Genomic DNA, 15,857 nt, shown 5'->3' on the forward strand with positions numbered 1-15,857 from the left:
CTGTGACGGCCATCAGTTTCATTTGACTGAATGTATTTTATTGTAAAGCTATAAGGAAGGAATAATTACAAGATATCATTTCTTTGATTTGCTCAGCAAAAATAAAAGACCACATTTTTTTTTAAATTCAAACATGCGGATGCTGATCAAAAGAGAACAGATGAGGTTTGAACAAACACATCACCGAACTTCCTCCAAAAAAATTAAAGACCAAAGAAACAAAGAAACCAAAGAAATGTACAGTTTGTCTCAGGATAGATGAACATGAGAGAACTGAAAAGAAAGCGATAAAGCCGGTGGATGATTGGAGGAGACACGTTATTGTCGTCGTTGTCGTCCTCCGCTCTGAGCCTGAATCATCACTCCTACATTTAATAGAGCCTACGGTACTTTAGACAATATAATCCTACAGGTTCAAGGTCAGATTTCCTTCACATTGTTTGAATATATATATTTTTTCATCTTCATTTTTTTTTTTAAAAACCTACACTTCCATGTACATAAAACTGTACAAAAAACAAGGCATCACTAGCATTGTTCCTATATAAATATAACCAACCAACAATTAGGCTACAAACGTGGACTTCCTGTAAAGACAAAAGTGATTCGGCAGCTCTGTCCTGCTGTTTTCTTATTCAAGTTTAAAATAAATTAAATTTTTTCCATTCAATCCGTAATGTACGGAAGCTCGGAGCCGCCATGGTTATGTTTTTTTTGTTTTTTTTGTTTTTTTTTTTGTTTTGCGTGTGTTATCTTGAAGAACAGAGCACAATTATGTCAGTGAGGATAAATATATTTTCAGTTACATTCATAAATCAGTTTCATTCACTTTATGTAACTGCATTATGTAACTTTTTTATGCCATTGAAAATTAAAAACATGTTTTAAATACATTTTATGCAGCAGTCATGTTTATTTTTTTGGGTGCACAGATTTTTAATATTTTGTGAAATTCAAGGCTCCATAAAACTCAACTTTTTTGCAGTCAAGATAACAAATATGTTTTGTCATCTTAAGGTTGTAAACGATTATCTCAGAGTTTTTTTTTTATTGTACTTGTGATAACAAATTATGCAGTTGGAGTTCTCAAATGTTTTCTTGTTTCCCAGATAATGATGTCGTTCTTCATCTATATCTCTAAATCTCAAATATCTCAAACATTATCTCACAATCATGACATAATTATTTTATTTTTTTCACCTTCTAGTTTTTTGCTATCTCAAAGAAAAAAATGCTTGTAAAAAAATCTAAATCGTGTAAATTTCTTCATCTGTGATAATCTGTAAGAGTTCAATTAGAGCATGGACGTCAAGAAATCATTAATATAATACAAGCAGCATTACGTACTTGTTCATTAAGGCTAATTGTCTGTTATCCTGGACAATCAAAACAAAATCTTGATGGAAGTCACGATCACAACACAGCTACCCTAAAATTAGCATTAGCATTAGCATGGCGGCTCTCAGCTTCTGTAGCTTCTCTTTCTGTTCTGTTACTTCCTGTTTGGGGTTAGCTTGTCGCAGCTGACGTCATTGTTTGACTGTCGGGTCGAATCAGTTCCTCAGTTCTGATGGAGTAAAGAAATAGAAAACACAGAGTCCAGTCTGCCCGCTCAGAAAACGTCATTTACACTGCCGCGTCTGGTAAAAAACAGCAACGACCATTTATATTCATACAGTATGTCTATAGCAGTGTTGATTCCATAACATTGATAAAAACAACTGCGACAACAACAAAAATGTATAATATTTATAAAGTTGGCTTGTTTCATGCTCAGCTGAAGCCTCGTTTTCAGACTCCAGCCTTAGTATAATACACAACCAAAAAACAGCAAACCACTCCAAACTTCATCACATGAGATCATGTCGAACGAGGCTGCTGCTCTCGTGTCTTTACTTGGTTTTAGACTTTTTAGAATTTTGCACTGATGTAAGTCACAGAATAAACTGACGAAAATAAGATAAAATAAGAAAAAATACGTATGTGGACCTAATTCACAGCAGTCAGTAGAGCTCCATGTTTTATTAAAGGAGCACAGATTTTACCCGTCAATCAGGTTGTCCCTCAGCGTGTTCTGTCGCCCTGATGATGTCATAATGATCAACGGCAAAAAAAATAACAACTTCATGCTTTCAAATGTGATGACGGGACAAAAGGTTCAAACTTATTTCAGGTTGACACATAGTAATTATTAAAACTCCATATCCTTTAAGTACAGTGCTAACTTCCTGGTGGGCCCTTTAAAATGTGAAGTCCCCTGTCAGTAAATGTAGTCGTTCCAGAACAGGAGCCATTTTATAACTGCTGAAGGGTTTTTACTTTTTAAAGCCCCGTTCACACAGAGACTGCTCGCTACAGGTTGCTTCAAAAATGCCTCATTACAGCCTCCTGTGGGCAAAAAGGTGTGGTGGAAAAATCAGTGTCACTGTTCATCTTGTACTGAAAAGATGGAAGTATTTCAACTTATTAAAACTGCAAGAAAAAGGTAAGGGAAAAAGGCGCACGTACCAAAAGATGCCAGTTTTGCTGACATGTCTTGGTGTGACAAGGTTGTCAAATGGCTGCAAACTACAACTTTAAGGCATTTGCAGCTGCACATTTGTGTCTCAGAAAACAAAATAATTCAAACCATTGTGAAATGGAGTCAGCTTCAGTTGTATAAAATCGGGTGCAGTTTGAGCTGGTACACATCAGCTGTAAAATGATATTATATGCAGTTTAACAAGTTCAGTAAGAGTTTTTTTTTTTTTTTTTTTTTTTTTTTTCATGCCTAAGCCTTCATTGATTCAAAACTAATTTTGTGAAGAAATGAAGTTGCCGTCCTGGACTTCTGGCGAAATAAAAAAAAAATAATTGTTCTGGTTTCAGAAGCACGTTCAGAAGTCTGCCGTGGAAAGCTCTGTCCGACCGAAGTAGAGACTTTCAGAGTGTTGTATAATGTTCATGGGGTGCAGAAGAAGAGTCTTTACAGATTGTGGATGGGTCATAAAAACACAGAGACTTTAATCATGAAACCACTGTGGATCTTTTCACGTCTTATTCTGCGACTTCACCACCTGTGCAAAAGTCCCACACTTAAAACCAACGATTACACAAGAGGAACAAACTTGTTCTGGACTAAATATTAGTGGACGGAGAGAAGAGAAAAAAGATGATTTCACTTGAGTCATAATGTTACTGACGGACTCATAATATCACTGACAGGGTCAGACTGAGGAGAGGAGTCGAGGGGAAAACACTGAAGGAAAAAGAAATCCTGTTGCGTATTTGAAGTTCTTCATTAAACTGCACAGACTCAGAAAACAAAACAACAAAAAAAAAAAACATTCATGTTTCACTGTCATTTTGGAGCAGATTTCCACCGTACGGCTGAACTCACAGCTACAACATGATAAAGAGACCAGAGGAGTTTCACCACTCGAACAGTGTCAAATAAAAAAGTGAAGTACAAAATACAGGCTGCGTCTCAAACTGTGGCCTCAGTTAAATCAGCTTTTTGACATTTAACTTGTGTTAAATGATTCATTAGCTTTCATTTGAAGATGTGGCAAAGGTAAATAGGCGATGAAGATGAAGATTATTTCCAAACAGCTTCTGAAGTCAAGCAGAGACTAGTTTGAAGTTGTATGTTGTAATGATGGGAATGTACTCAAGAAATCGCCGGCATGTTTGTTGTTTTGTTGATAAATGCGATATGATTTGAAGAAATGTTGGTTTTCAGAGCAAAGTATGAGTTAATAAATCTTGCTTAGAGCTGCATTCATTTGTATCATATTTCATGTTGGCACAATACAGTTTTAGTCTCCACCAACTCCACAACTAGGAGCTAAACGAGGCAAAGTTGGTGCCAAATCTGTTTCTGACATTACTCTGAGTAATCTGATTTGTTTTAACAACATCAATTAGTGCAGCTTTAACAACAAAACCAGACCGTTTGAGACGCAGTCTGTGAGTTTAAGGGAACAAAACACCTCTGAAAGTAGAGCAGTGGATTTCATACATAAGTAATGCCTGTCAGTAGTAAACCAATATGTTTTTAAAAATAAACCAAAGCATTTTTTAAAAGACATTTATGCATTTAAGTCATAAATCAGTAAGTCTATAAAGTGTTTTAGAAGTGAGCGAGTGCACTTAATGTTAATAATAAATCAAGGGTAAACCAGCGTGCTTAAGTGCCAAAACACAGCTTTCAAGTTGAGAAGAGCATTTTGAATAAAGGACTGCATTCAAATGGTAAACCAGTGTGTGCTGGGACGTACACAATGATTTCTAGAGGTAAACTAACTGCATTTTAATAGTGAGTGATGCACGTTGGCGCTGTTGTAAAAGCAAAGAAAGACTGCAGATTCATGTGCAGGTGGATCAGAGCTGCACTGACAAACATTTTCTATCCTTCAAACATGGAATGGGAAAAGATTTAGATTTTTTAAAAAAGTCTCAGACGCATGGAGAGTTTCTAAATCGACTGGACAGCTAAGTTAGAGGACAAGCTGCAGCTCCACAACAAGAAGAGTTGTTCTGTTTATGTTGTATGTTGTCTGTCTTTATGTTTTCTCCCTGGAATATTCATGTTTCCATACTCTGGTGATGTCAGAAACACACACACACACACACACACACACACACACACACACACACACACACACACATATATATATATATATATATATATATATATATATATATATATATATATATCTGTCAGTGCAGGTTTGAAAGTGAAGGGACAGGAGATGGACGGAGACACCTGCTGAACACACACACACACACACACACACACACACACAGGCTGTCAGTGTGTGTGACAGCAGCTCTCCTGGGGCTTGATGGGTAGTTGGCAGTGGGGATTGGTGGGGTGTATTGAGGGTTCAGGTGTTCCTCCAGGGAGCAGGAAGTGTTTGTAGTCTGACAGGAAGCCTCAAGACCAAAAAGCTCAGGATCATCCTGATGCACACTGACATACACACGCACACACACACACACACACACATATTTACTATGTGTACTGTAAATGTGTAGAAACATCCACGAGGATGTGGTTAAACTATAGGGCTAAAGGGTAAAATGTAGACTTTTCACCACTTAACAGGGAAGCGAGTGAAGTTCTGTGATCAATAACACCTCTGAAAAAATTTGATTACGTAGAGGAAACTCTTCATCTGTTCAACTATTTTTTTGCTCACTGTTAGCTGCTGTGAGAAATGTAATGTAAGTGACTGATGCCAGGACATTAAACCAATGATCTGTTGATCTTTGCTGATACACTTGTGATAGTCTAACAATGGCAGAGCCATCAGGGCTGAAAAACACGGAATCCAAACTACAGATTTGGAGACTAAACGGCCAAAGGTATGTGTCTTAGTCCATCCTCAACTGCATGAAGTAATGGTTTTCCCAGTCTGGTGTCGGGGAATGAGACTGGTCTGACCTAACACTCCATGCAAACCTTTGGGATGGAGTCGAGCATCGTCTCTGAGAAGATCTCACTGTTGCTGATGTCTGAATGAGATCAGCTCCCCTACAGCAGAGTAAACAGCTGCTTACATTTGTTGGCATGTCCACATACTTTTGGCCATTTAGTCTGCATCTTTCCCACTATTGTTGGCACGCGCGCGCACACACACACACACACACACACACACACACACACACACACACACACACACACACACACACACGCACAAGCACACACACACACGCCTGAGAGCAGGAGGGTATGTGTTTGCCTTCCTGCTCTCAGGTTTTGTTTTGAGCTCAAAGCCAACAGCAACACCAGAGGTCACCGAGTCATCAGGGGTCACCAGAGGTCACTTTTCTTCTTCTGGGGTTAATTGGTGCCAAAGAGTTGAGGTTAAACTGACGCTACATGACTCTGACCTCTCTCCTCTATCTTTACCTTACACAGCATAACACACCTGCCGCCTGGGAGCGCAGCGGTCGGCCGGGCGGCGAGCGGGAATCATGGAGAGGAAAAAATGACTTGTTTATGATGAAACTGTGAAGCGTGTCGAGGGGGAAAAGGAAGGAGGAGAGTCGATGAGGACCTCCATGTTGGGCCTGTAAATAATCAATCAGAGTTCTGAGCGGAGGCGTTAAATCACCAGAGGAAGATGGGGAGCGCGGGGGAGCGCGGCGGCGCCCGTGAACTCTAAATCTCTGTCACTGGGAGGGTTGAATGATGGTTGATTTATCTGCAGGGGAATACTGCGACTGTGTGTGGTTTCTGAAGAGGCAGACACGTCGACGATAAATCAAATCACCTTCAGAGATCGGAGGAGTCGTGTTTTGAATCGCGTTAACAGCCACACACACACCCCACACATCCAGCTTCAAACAGACGTATGTACAATAAAAACCAATTATCCGGCAGAGCTGAAATGAGCCGACATTAAAAAAAAAAAAACAAAAGAAAAGAAGCGGAATGAAGCGGTCCGACGCGCTCGGCGAAAGTGATTATTTGCCTAATAAAACGAGATAGAGCGACCCCTCGGCGACCCGGCAGATGGCCCCGTTTTGCTGCCTGTTTAGACCACGAAGGCGTCGCAGCCCGGCGGTGGCGCTTTGATGTTCCCTGTGTGATTCTGGAGGGTGGATGTTCGCATCACACACGCCGCAATAAAACAAATGACAAGTCATTTAGTCTCATATTCAGCCGTCGAGTCTTCTCTGCCAACAGGGCCGAGATAATCCCACAGCAGCTTTCTTTGTTTCAGGAAGTTTCTAGACACGAGTAAAGACGTTGAATGAGGCAGGACCAGGAAGACGCAAGTTTGACTTCTGAGTTCTAAATGGGAGAAACTACAAAGACTGACTTTTAAAAAACTAACAGACTAACTGACAAATGTGCTTCAGCATGAAGTCATCATCAGAGCAAAATCATCAAGTATGACTAGGACACGAGGTGACTCTCATCCTGCTGCTCTGATGGGAGAAGAGAGAAAACTTGGCCAAGAAAACTCTCAAGTGGAAAAAATGTCTGCAAGACTAAAAAGTGATAATCAATGTCTCCTCTGGATGGCTATCATAAGGATTTTATTTATACTCATCAGTTCAGTTCTCTATCTGTTGTTTTTCATTACAACATTTTTTAGGAGTATAATGTTTCTGGAGCAACTTCAGTGAAGTTCACAACAGCAAAATCACTGTTAACTCAATATTACCTGACCGAATACAAACTAAAGGTTTAACTACCCACCGAGTTTTGTTAAAGTAAAAAAAAAAAAAAATAACTCTGATAATTAATCACATTCATTCTTTTCCTTGCATGTTTTACAACACGTGAATAAAGCTGATTTGTATTGGGAGCCGGTGAAATAATCTCCCTCCGCAGGATGATTTCTTGCTTTGTTTTAAGACTTTTTAACTCAGCGAGAGACTAAATGACTTGTTAGAGAGATTGTTAGCAGAGCGCTGTCTCACTGTGTCTCTCCTTTCATCCATCCAGGCTCAGCTGGTGTGCATCACTACAGGTGAAATCTCACATTACCCTCAGCAGCCATTAACACCAGCCTCAGAATGAATGAACTACCAAACCAGCGCGCTTTTACTGGCGCAAATTATCGGCGGTAACGTGCAGAGCCTCGGGCTGTAATTAGAGTTTCTCCGCGGCGCGATGTGGAGTGGGTGTTGGTGGACTGAGGCCCGTACAGGTGTCATTAATCCTGCATTCCTGTGCGACTGCAGCACCGCGGGAAGCGGCGCCCACCTCCCCCGCTGCACTGAGCTAACAGGTTTAATAAATACTTCTGCTAAACGTCAAACAGCTCGGCCTCACACTGAGGAGGTAAAGAGGTGGGAACTAACGAGAGGCGACACTGACCGGAGAGCTCTTCCTTCAAGCTCTAGAACGCAGCGGGGTAACATTCACCACAGTTACCACAAATAACACTGAAACAGCCCAGCTGTGTTGTGTGGAGGTGGACGCATCAGGATCAGCAAAGAAGCTGCTGCTCTGAAACCACAGCACACGTTAACCAACACATCATTTATGAATCAAGCTTTAAAACCTGTTCTTGTGGGAAGATTTTAACAATTGGTGAGAACCAGATCTGATGTTTCTGCTTCAACTCAAGCAGATCCAAATATCCAAATCCAAGCAGCAATCTGCCGTGGCATTTACCGATCTGATTCCTGCTCCCCAGATGATGAACCCCCAATTGATTTGCCTCGACCTTCCTTCTTGCACCTCATTCAAGGCTGACAAATTTTAAATTCTTATCACGTGAGGCTAAGAGAATAGTTTGTATCGTGGTGAATAATGAACTATTAATGATTTTTCTTAATTCATTCATCAGTTAATCGTGTAGTCTCTAAAAAGTAAAGATATGTGAAAAAGTCTACATTTTCCAGAGCCTGTGGTAAAGGTTTCAAATGTTTTCAAATGTCAAAGATATTCAGTTTAATGTGATAAAAACAACAGCTCATTTTCACTTCAGTTGAGCTGGAACCAAATGTTTTTTGATTTGAACACCTGAAGGGAGAAGCTAGTGGGAGTTTCAGACTTTTCACATGTGAACGTCTGTTTGTCTGTTTAACTAAAATCAGGAAAGGGAAATTTCATTGTTTACACATGAAAACCAAAATTGGGACGTTTTAAATTTTTGATGGTTTTCCGTGAGAATAAATTTAACTGTCACACACACTTTCATGTTGAGTTTTCATTCCATGGTATACTACTGACAAGAGCATTAACAATAGAATTGGTAGCTTGATACTCGTCCACTGAAGCACTTAAGAACTCCTTCGGTTCTGAATAAATTGGTATTGGTTCACCTCAAATGGTTTTGTCCCCTCATGAACCCAGATTCAAGTGCGTTGTAAAGTTGTAGAGGAGAGAGAAAAAAAAAATAATAAAAAGTCTTGTGTTTGTAACTGGGCACCGTTGGTGATGCTCAAGAGTCCAGGTTCCTGCAGTGTGGCGGCTAATGCTGCGGCGCCATTTCTCTGTACATGCGAAGGTTTTTAGTCCATCAATCTGACGTAACATGAAGATCTCCAGACAGCACGACAGCCACGGATCCACACTTACAGCCACAGCAGTTTCCTCTGTCACTGTTTGTAGTATTTACAGCTCTGTACACTGAAAAAAGGACCTCTTCACGGCAAGAAAATGAACAGACCTGAAAGATTTCTCACCAGCAACTCCGGAGGTTGGAAAACAGCCGCATTTCTGCAAACGTCTCGTCGACAAGCTGTTTCTGATAAAAACGAGCCCGGTTGATTTGATGCAACTCAGCTCAAAAATGTATTCCCCGGAGGCTCCGAAGTCGACAGAGAAAAATGATAACGAAAAAAAATCAAACAAATTGAAAAAAAAAAAAAAAAAAAAATCAGGATAGATAGCATTACACAGTATACTTAAGTAGGATTTACAAGATGTTGTTTTCCTTCTCCCCCAGAAGGTGTATTTTTCTTTTTCTGTTCCAACACAGCGACATAGCCTAAAGCAACGCACAAAAATCCAACTCAAATACGTCAGTAGCTAAATAGTTTCCCATTAAATTATCACAACGATGTGGTGTAGTTTACATTCCTTCCGCAGCAGCAGGAGCCGCGTGTTTTTCTTCAATTGATTTTTATTAATTCTATTTTACATTTGATTGGTTTCTAGAGGGGGGTGGTGGCGGCGGTGTCAGTGGGGCGAGGGTCTAAAGCCTTGTACGGTGGATGCAGTTATAAAAAGGAAGAAGGGGCATCAGTGCTGCGGCACAGCGAATAATAGGCACAGGGGGCGGCAGTGAGGGGGCGGGGCGGGACAAGTGGTGGCGAGCAGTGACGGGGGATGATGACGAGGAAGGGGTCGGGAGGTGGGGGTAGGGGGGGATGGTTAAGGTGGAGAGCTGCGCCCTCACAGGTAGATCTCCCTCTTGGAGGTCTGGCCGGTTGGAGTGGTGGCCGAGTGGTACTCCACCCCCTGGCTCAGTGGGATCTCCTCCAGCCCACAGTCTTTACCGGACGAGTCTCCTCCCCCTGGGTAGGCACTGCTGTAGGGCGTCATGAACCGCATGTTGGCCACTTTGGAACCGCCGCTGCCGCCACTTCCCATCCCACGCTCCTCTGTCGCCAGGGGCTTGGGGCTGCCGTTGGCCATCAGCTGCTCCTGCCCGTCCATCTCCTGGTAAGGCACAAAGGTGGACAGCTTGGGGGCGTTCTTGGACACCTTGCGGGTGGGGGAAGGCTGGCCGGGCATCCAGCAGGAGTCGGAGTGGCCGAACTCAGTGCATTCGTGGGTGCAGTTACCGGTCATCGCCACGTCGGGAAGAGGCCTGAGGTCTACGGAGAGACAAAGAGAAAGAGAGGATGAGACATCTGGGAACAACAACAAGATGACGAGGTCTGAGATGGACATGAAGCTGATGACTTCTCTCAGGGAAAAAGAGATATAGACCATAATCACACTGCTGCCATTTTCCAACGATGTTAAGCTCAGGGTGCGAGGGTAAAACACGCACCAGGTTGAAAGTCAGTTTCTCAGCTTTCTGATTGAGAAGCAACTGAAAAGTAGACATGTTGTAAACATCTGGAGGGACACCAGTGTTTCAAGGGATAGCCACATGTGATAACAGGCTAGTGAGAGCCAACATTAGTCTCTGAATATGTTACACAATATGACAGGAGAGGAGTAAATGTGTTCAACATATTTATTTTAGCCTGGAAGTAAAACATACTGGATGTAAATGGATCAAGACTCATTATATTTAAACAACTTGCAGCCTTGATATCAAGAGTACAACATTTGATCCTCCTACCTTGAGTGTGGCTTTAAAAGAAAATGGCTGCCGTGTATTTTTTTTTTTTTTGGCCATTGAGAGAAGAACAAACTCACTACAATGACAATCATGTCATGCAGCACTGTGTGAGGCTGTCTGTGTAGACCTGATGAAACTAAGACCAGCATCCCAAAGAAATGGGTGAAGAAAGTACCAATGCATTATGGGAGCTGTTCAAACATTTTAGGAAGTAAGATGTATCCACTCTATTTTGTCAATTTGTCTTTGTGTCTTTGGTCCGTCAGTATCTATTGATATTTTTGATGTTTATTTCTGTGCCGTCTTGTTTGTTTGTGCTCTGTGATTATGTTTAATGCCTGGCTGCAGTAGAAATCCCCTAGAGATAATACATTTAAGAGTTAAAGTTGACTGTAAATAGAAGTGTGTTCGACAGAAGACAGATAAAAGGGTTTCCCCTCACAAATATTGGTATTTCTGTGCGCACAGATCTGTGTAAATGTTGCTTTTTTCTCCCTAAAAACCAACAAACCTGAGAGCAATGTCACAGTTCAGCATGTATACAGGCTGGCAAGAACGGAAGATATCATTATCCCTTTATGCACAAACACACACACACACACACACAGCTCTCCTTTTGAAGGAAATTAATTAAAGCTCAGTGTGTATTTTTAAAGTCACTAATAGTTCACAAAGTGCCAGGAATGTCGCTTAATTTGTTGCTGAAATTTGGAAACCACATATCAAGTGGGGCGGGCGCTGAGCGTGAAACAGGATCAGCTGATTTAAGGGCAGAAAAAAAAACACGCTCGGATTCGTTAAAATGATAATTATGTTGCACAAACAGCCAATTAAGGCAAAAAATAACAACAGTGTAGCTGTGTTTTTCATTTACCTGCAAGAAATGACAAGATGAAAGGTGACAGATAGAGGATGTTAATTTCTGTCTGCTGTGAATATGAAGGTTGGGGATTTCTCCCCTTTAGTTCCTCGTTTTCTCCTGTTTCCTGACTCTGATCCTTAGCCTCGGAGACAGGCAGATGGACAGACAGGAGCTGACAGACAGACGGACGCAGGGCTGACTTCGCATTTAAAAAATCACAGCTTAGAATGGAAAAAGGTCAGAGATGGAAGCAGAAATATCAATGCGTATGCAGAAAGTAACCTTTCTTCTGTGCGTGACATTAGATCATTCTTTGATACCGGAGGCTGGAAGCTGGGGGGGGGCGGAGGGGGTGGCGGTTCTCCGGGGGAATGGGGCTTATTTCCCAAAATGCCCTCTGCCTCATGCATAATTTAAATTCATTGCCTCCTTTTTGCAAAAGGAGCTACAGTCGGCTTTTCTGTCTGTTTGCGGGTTGATGTGTACATTCTAATCCCGCGGAGTGCTGAGTAGCGACCGCGCTCCGGCTCTTTTTTTTCCCCCTCCCTCCCCACATTCTCACGCCCGCCGCTGCCGTGGATTTTAGTTTTTAAGCACTTCCCATGCAAAAGCAAGGTGCTTGCAAAAATGTTAAGTCATGTGCGAGTGGCTGCTGAGTTCAGAGCGGCTGTTTAATAAGTGCTTTGCCTCTGAACGTCGTGTCAGCAGGAGGCTTATAGAGCACGGACGCCCTCGGAGCTGCACGGCTGAACAAACCCTAAACTTTACTCACATCGAAACAACGAGAGAGGAAGGACCCAGCAGACAAGTTCAGCCGGACTGCAGCCTGCAGGGAAACAACTGTGACCGCTGCCCCCTGAGTTTATGTTTATAAATGATATTGGACACTTTCTGACCTTTATGGTGACATGAAACATAAGTTTGGTCTGACAAGCAACCTATTCACATACACTGAAAATTATGAAAGGGATTAATTTTGGAACTTTTGGGTTTGAGGAACCACCCAAACCATGAACAATGTGTCATGTCACACCTCTGACTTTGTGTTTTGTGAGTATCAGTCTTTGTTGCGCCCCCCCTCATCACCTCGCTAACAGTCTCACCACTCTGTGTGTTTGTGTTTGTCTAATGTACAGTCTCTCTGATACTTGACAGAGTGGAGCGTCTTTCTCAGGCGAGTCATCTTTGAGCAGGTGATGTTTATGAGTACAAGGTGAGATAAACAGGAAGCTAACCTTCTGTTCAGTGAGCCCTGCAGTGACATGATGGGATCAAACTGTCACCTCTGCTACAACCTGCCTACAGTACAGCTCATCTTGGATAAAAGCATGTCACTCATATGTCACATACTTACTCACTTACACATGATATTAGATTTATATATATATATATATATATATATATATATATATATATGTGTGTATATATATATATATATATATATATATATATATATATATATATATATATATATATATATATATATATATAATATATAAATCTAATATCATATCAGTCCACTCCATGCACTGATACTGTCAAAAATTGTCTCAGAAAAAAAAACAAAAAACAAAAAAAAAACCCAAAAAATGGGAGCCAAATTTCGGGAGAAAAAGTCATTTGTGAAACAGAGTGAAGAAAAGTTCTGGCGGGAGAAACCAAATGAGAGAAAATTCGTTTTGGCTCTTGTTCTTTTTGTAAGGCTAAAACATTTTTCTAAAGATTTATATATTTATTTATTTATGTTTGAAACCAAACAAGAGAAAATACGTTTTGGCTGTTGTTTCTTTTTTTGGTAGGCTAATATATATATATATATATATATATATATATATATATATATATATATATATATATATATATATATATATATATATATATATATATATATATATATATATATATATATATATATATATATATATATATTTTTTTTTTTTATTCATTTTTTTTTTTCTAGCATGAAACCACGTGAAGGAGGAAAAGCACATTCCTTCAAATGTCACAATAAAAGCCTTAAGAAATTTAAACGTTTCTGTCCACTGAAATGCTAGAGGGCTACATAATACATACACGTCACATACAAGATGGTAGTAGTAGTGGTGAGATTTGCCACAAACAATATAACGAAAAAACTTCTATGTGCGCAGTAAAACAGGAAGCATGGCATAATCGACACAAGCTTACCAGAGACTAAAAAACAAAATGGCAAGACACTGATCTTTGTACATCTTAGGTGAACATGAAGGAGGTGTCGAGTGACTTATAACATGATGATAATGTGGTAAAGTTTACTGACAAAAACTGGAAATTTGATAAAATCCTGTTTCAAATGAATTCTACGTCACTTTTCAAGAATTTGCGGTACACAGTTGTTTATACATTTCTACAGAGACACGCAGTCATTAGTTTTAATATATTTCAGATCAAAGTATGAACACAAGCTGTCAGTATGAGAGGGACTGAACCAAAACTTCCTCAATATGCACTCGACATATGGCTCAATATATAACAATCACTGATTATAAAACAGAGACTGGGGCCAATCAGAGCGTGACCCTTGGCGCGGCGATCTGTAGCTCTAATCACAGGATTTAGCGGCGGGCTGATGGGGGTTGTGTTTGTCCTAATTAAGCACAAGAACAAATTGGCTCCGGTTTGAGATGGAGCTAATTGGCGAGCATGATGGGAGGAAGAGTTTGGGCGGTTAGGGTGGGTTGTGGCTAAGATGTAAAAATCAATAGCGATTTTGGCTAATAAGGCCTTCCTCTGGTGTATGACACAAACGGGTTTCCGCCGCTTCTCGCCTGCAGTCTGGATCATCATCAAAGGAGATATGAAAGCTGATCAGATGCTGACGAAGCAGTGTTTACCGCCACTGCCTCTCATTACTGACTGCAGCTCAAACGTCCAATCATCTGACACCTCTGTCACCTCAACAGATAAACATGCCTGCATCTGACAGATTTGGATGGATGGTTTCTTCTTTCATTTTATTGGCTGTTTTATTTTGGTACCTTGATGAAGTCTTGTGTTGTGTTAATCTATTAATTGTATTGTTTTTCTTAAAGCCCATGTTAGTCTATACATCTACATCTAGTTCCAGGGTGAGACACCTCTACAACACCTGGCCAGGTGTCCTTTAGAATTAAATTAATTGCAGTCAAAGGATGCCAGTGTTGTGTCGTACTAATATTACAAATGGTGTTTATACTAACTATGGTACTAATGTATACATTGATAGTTTGCAAAGATGCTATTAACATTAGTTAATGTAGTAATAAGCATTAACTAACAGTTAGTTAACTTTTGACTAATGTCTCTAAACATCACTTTGGATTTGTTTTCATGTTGTCACTTAATAAAGAAGCTGTTAGTGTCAATATAGTAATACACATTAACTAACAGTTTATTAATATAATAATAGACATTATGTACTTTTTAATTCACAGTTGACAACTGTTTTTTATTAATCTTTTTCTATGGTATTCATGTTGACTGAGGAACCAAGTTATACATTGTTTAAAATCTAAATGGAGGTGAGATAAGTTAATAACATGTAAGTGCTAAGCGACATAAATTAATATAATAATAACCATTAACTAACAGCTAAACAACAACAAATATGTACAGTAATCATTTATTAATGCTGTTCATATTAACTAAGTTACTCACATTATTTGATATTGATTAAAGCTTCTGTTAACATTAGTTAAGTTATAAGCATTAACTAACAGTTAATTAATACACTAAGTATTAACTGTTGTATATCATAGAGTTTTACAAAGGAGCTCTATCATCAGTGTGTCCAGTCTGTTCGTGTCAGCTGTGGCTGTGACAGCAGCTCTGGTCGCTGATGTTGGGTTGCTCATCAGTACTTGAGGGAAGTTTGAAAAGTTCTGCGGTAACCCCTGGAGGAGGAAATGCTATCTCTCCTCTCTCCTCAGCACCCTCGGTGAGGCTCGGCGGCGGCGCTGTCAGGGGGCCGTACCAGCGAATTCAAGGTTGCTTCTATTAGTCAAGGCTGTTTAAAATGGAGTAGCCCTCCTGAGTTTTCCCCCTGTTGCCCTTATCTGCACTCCTGAGTTCCAGTTAACCCCAGGGACCCTCGCTCGCCCTGACGGCCTCTCTCTCTGCATAATACACTCCGCTACCTTGGTCACCGTTTTCCGGTCAAACTAATTAGATTTCAGAGTCCCCGCTTGGGAAGATGTCAGTGGTATGAAATGAAAATAATTTCCAGATGA

The 15,857-nt window shown here is 40.5% G+C and overlaps 1 protein-coding gene across 4 annotated transcripts in view; it reads right to left on the reverse strand.

Moving 5' to 3' along the window:
• Positions 1–4,715: 4,715 nt before the first annotated feature.
• The window catches only part of LOC119007285 (protocadherin-1-like), a 205,851-nt gene continuing 194,709 nt past the window's right edge, over positions 4,716–15,857 (reverse strand). For all 4 annotated transcript variants that reach the window (XM_037076845.1, XM_037076844.1, XM_037076842.1 and 1 more), the window contains one exon: positions 4,716–10,272. In XM_037076845.1, coding sequence (XP_036932740.1) covers positions 9,848–10,272 — 425 coding nt within the window. In that variant the 3' untranslated portion in view covers positions 4,716–9,847. The remainder of the gene's footprint in view (positions 10,273–15,857) is intronic.

Source organism: Acanthopagrus latus, chromosome 18 (assembly GCF_904848185.1).
Source record: "Acanthopagrus latus isolate v.2019 chromosome 18, fAcaLat1.1, whole genome shotgun sequence".
Taxonomy (NCBI): domain Eukaryota; kingdom Metazoa; phylum Chordata; class Actinopteri; order Spariformes; family Sparidae; genus Acanthopagrus; species Acanthopagrus latus.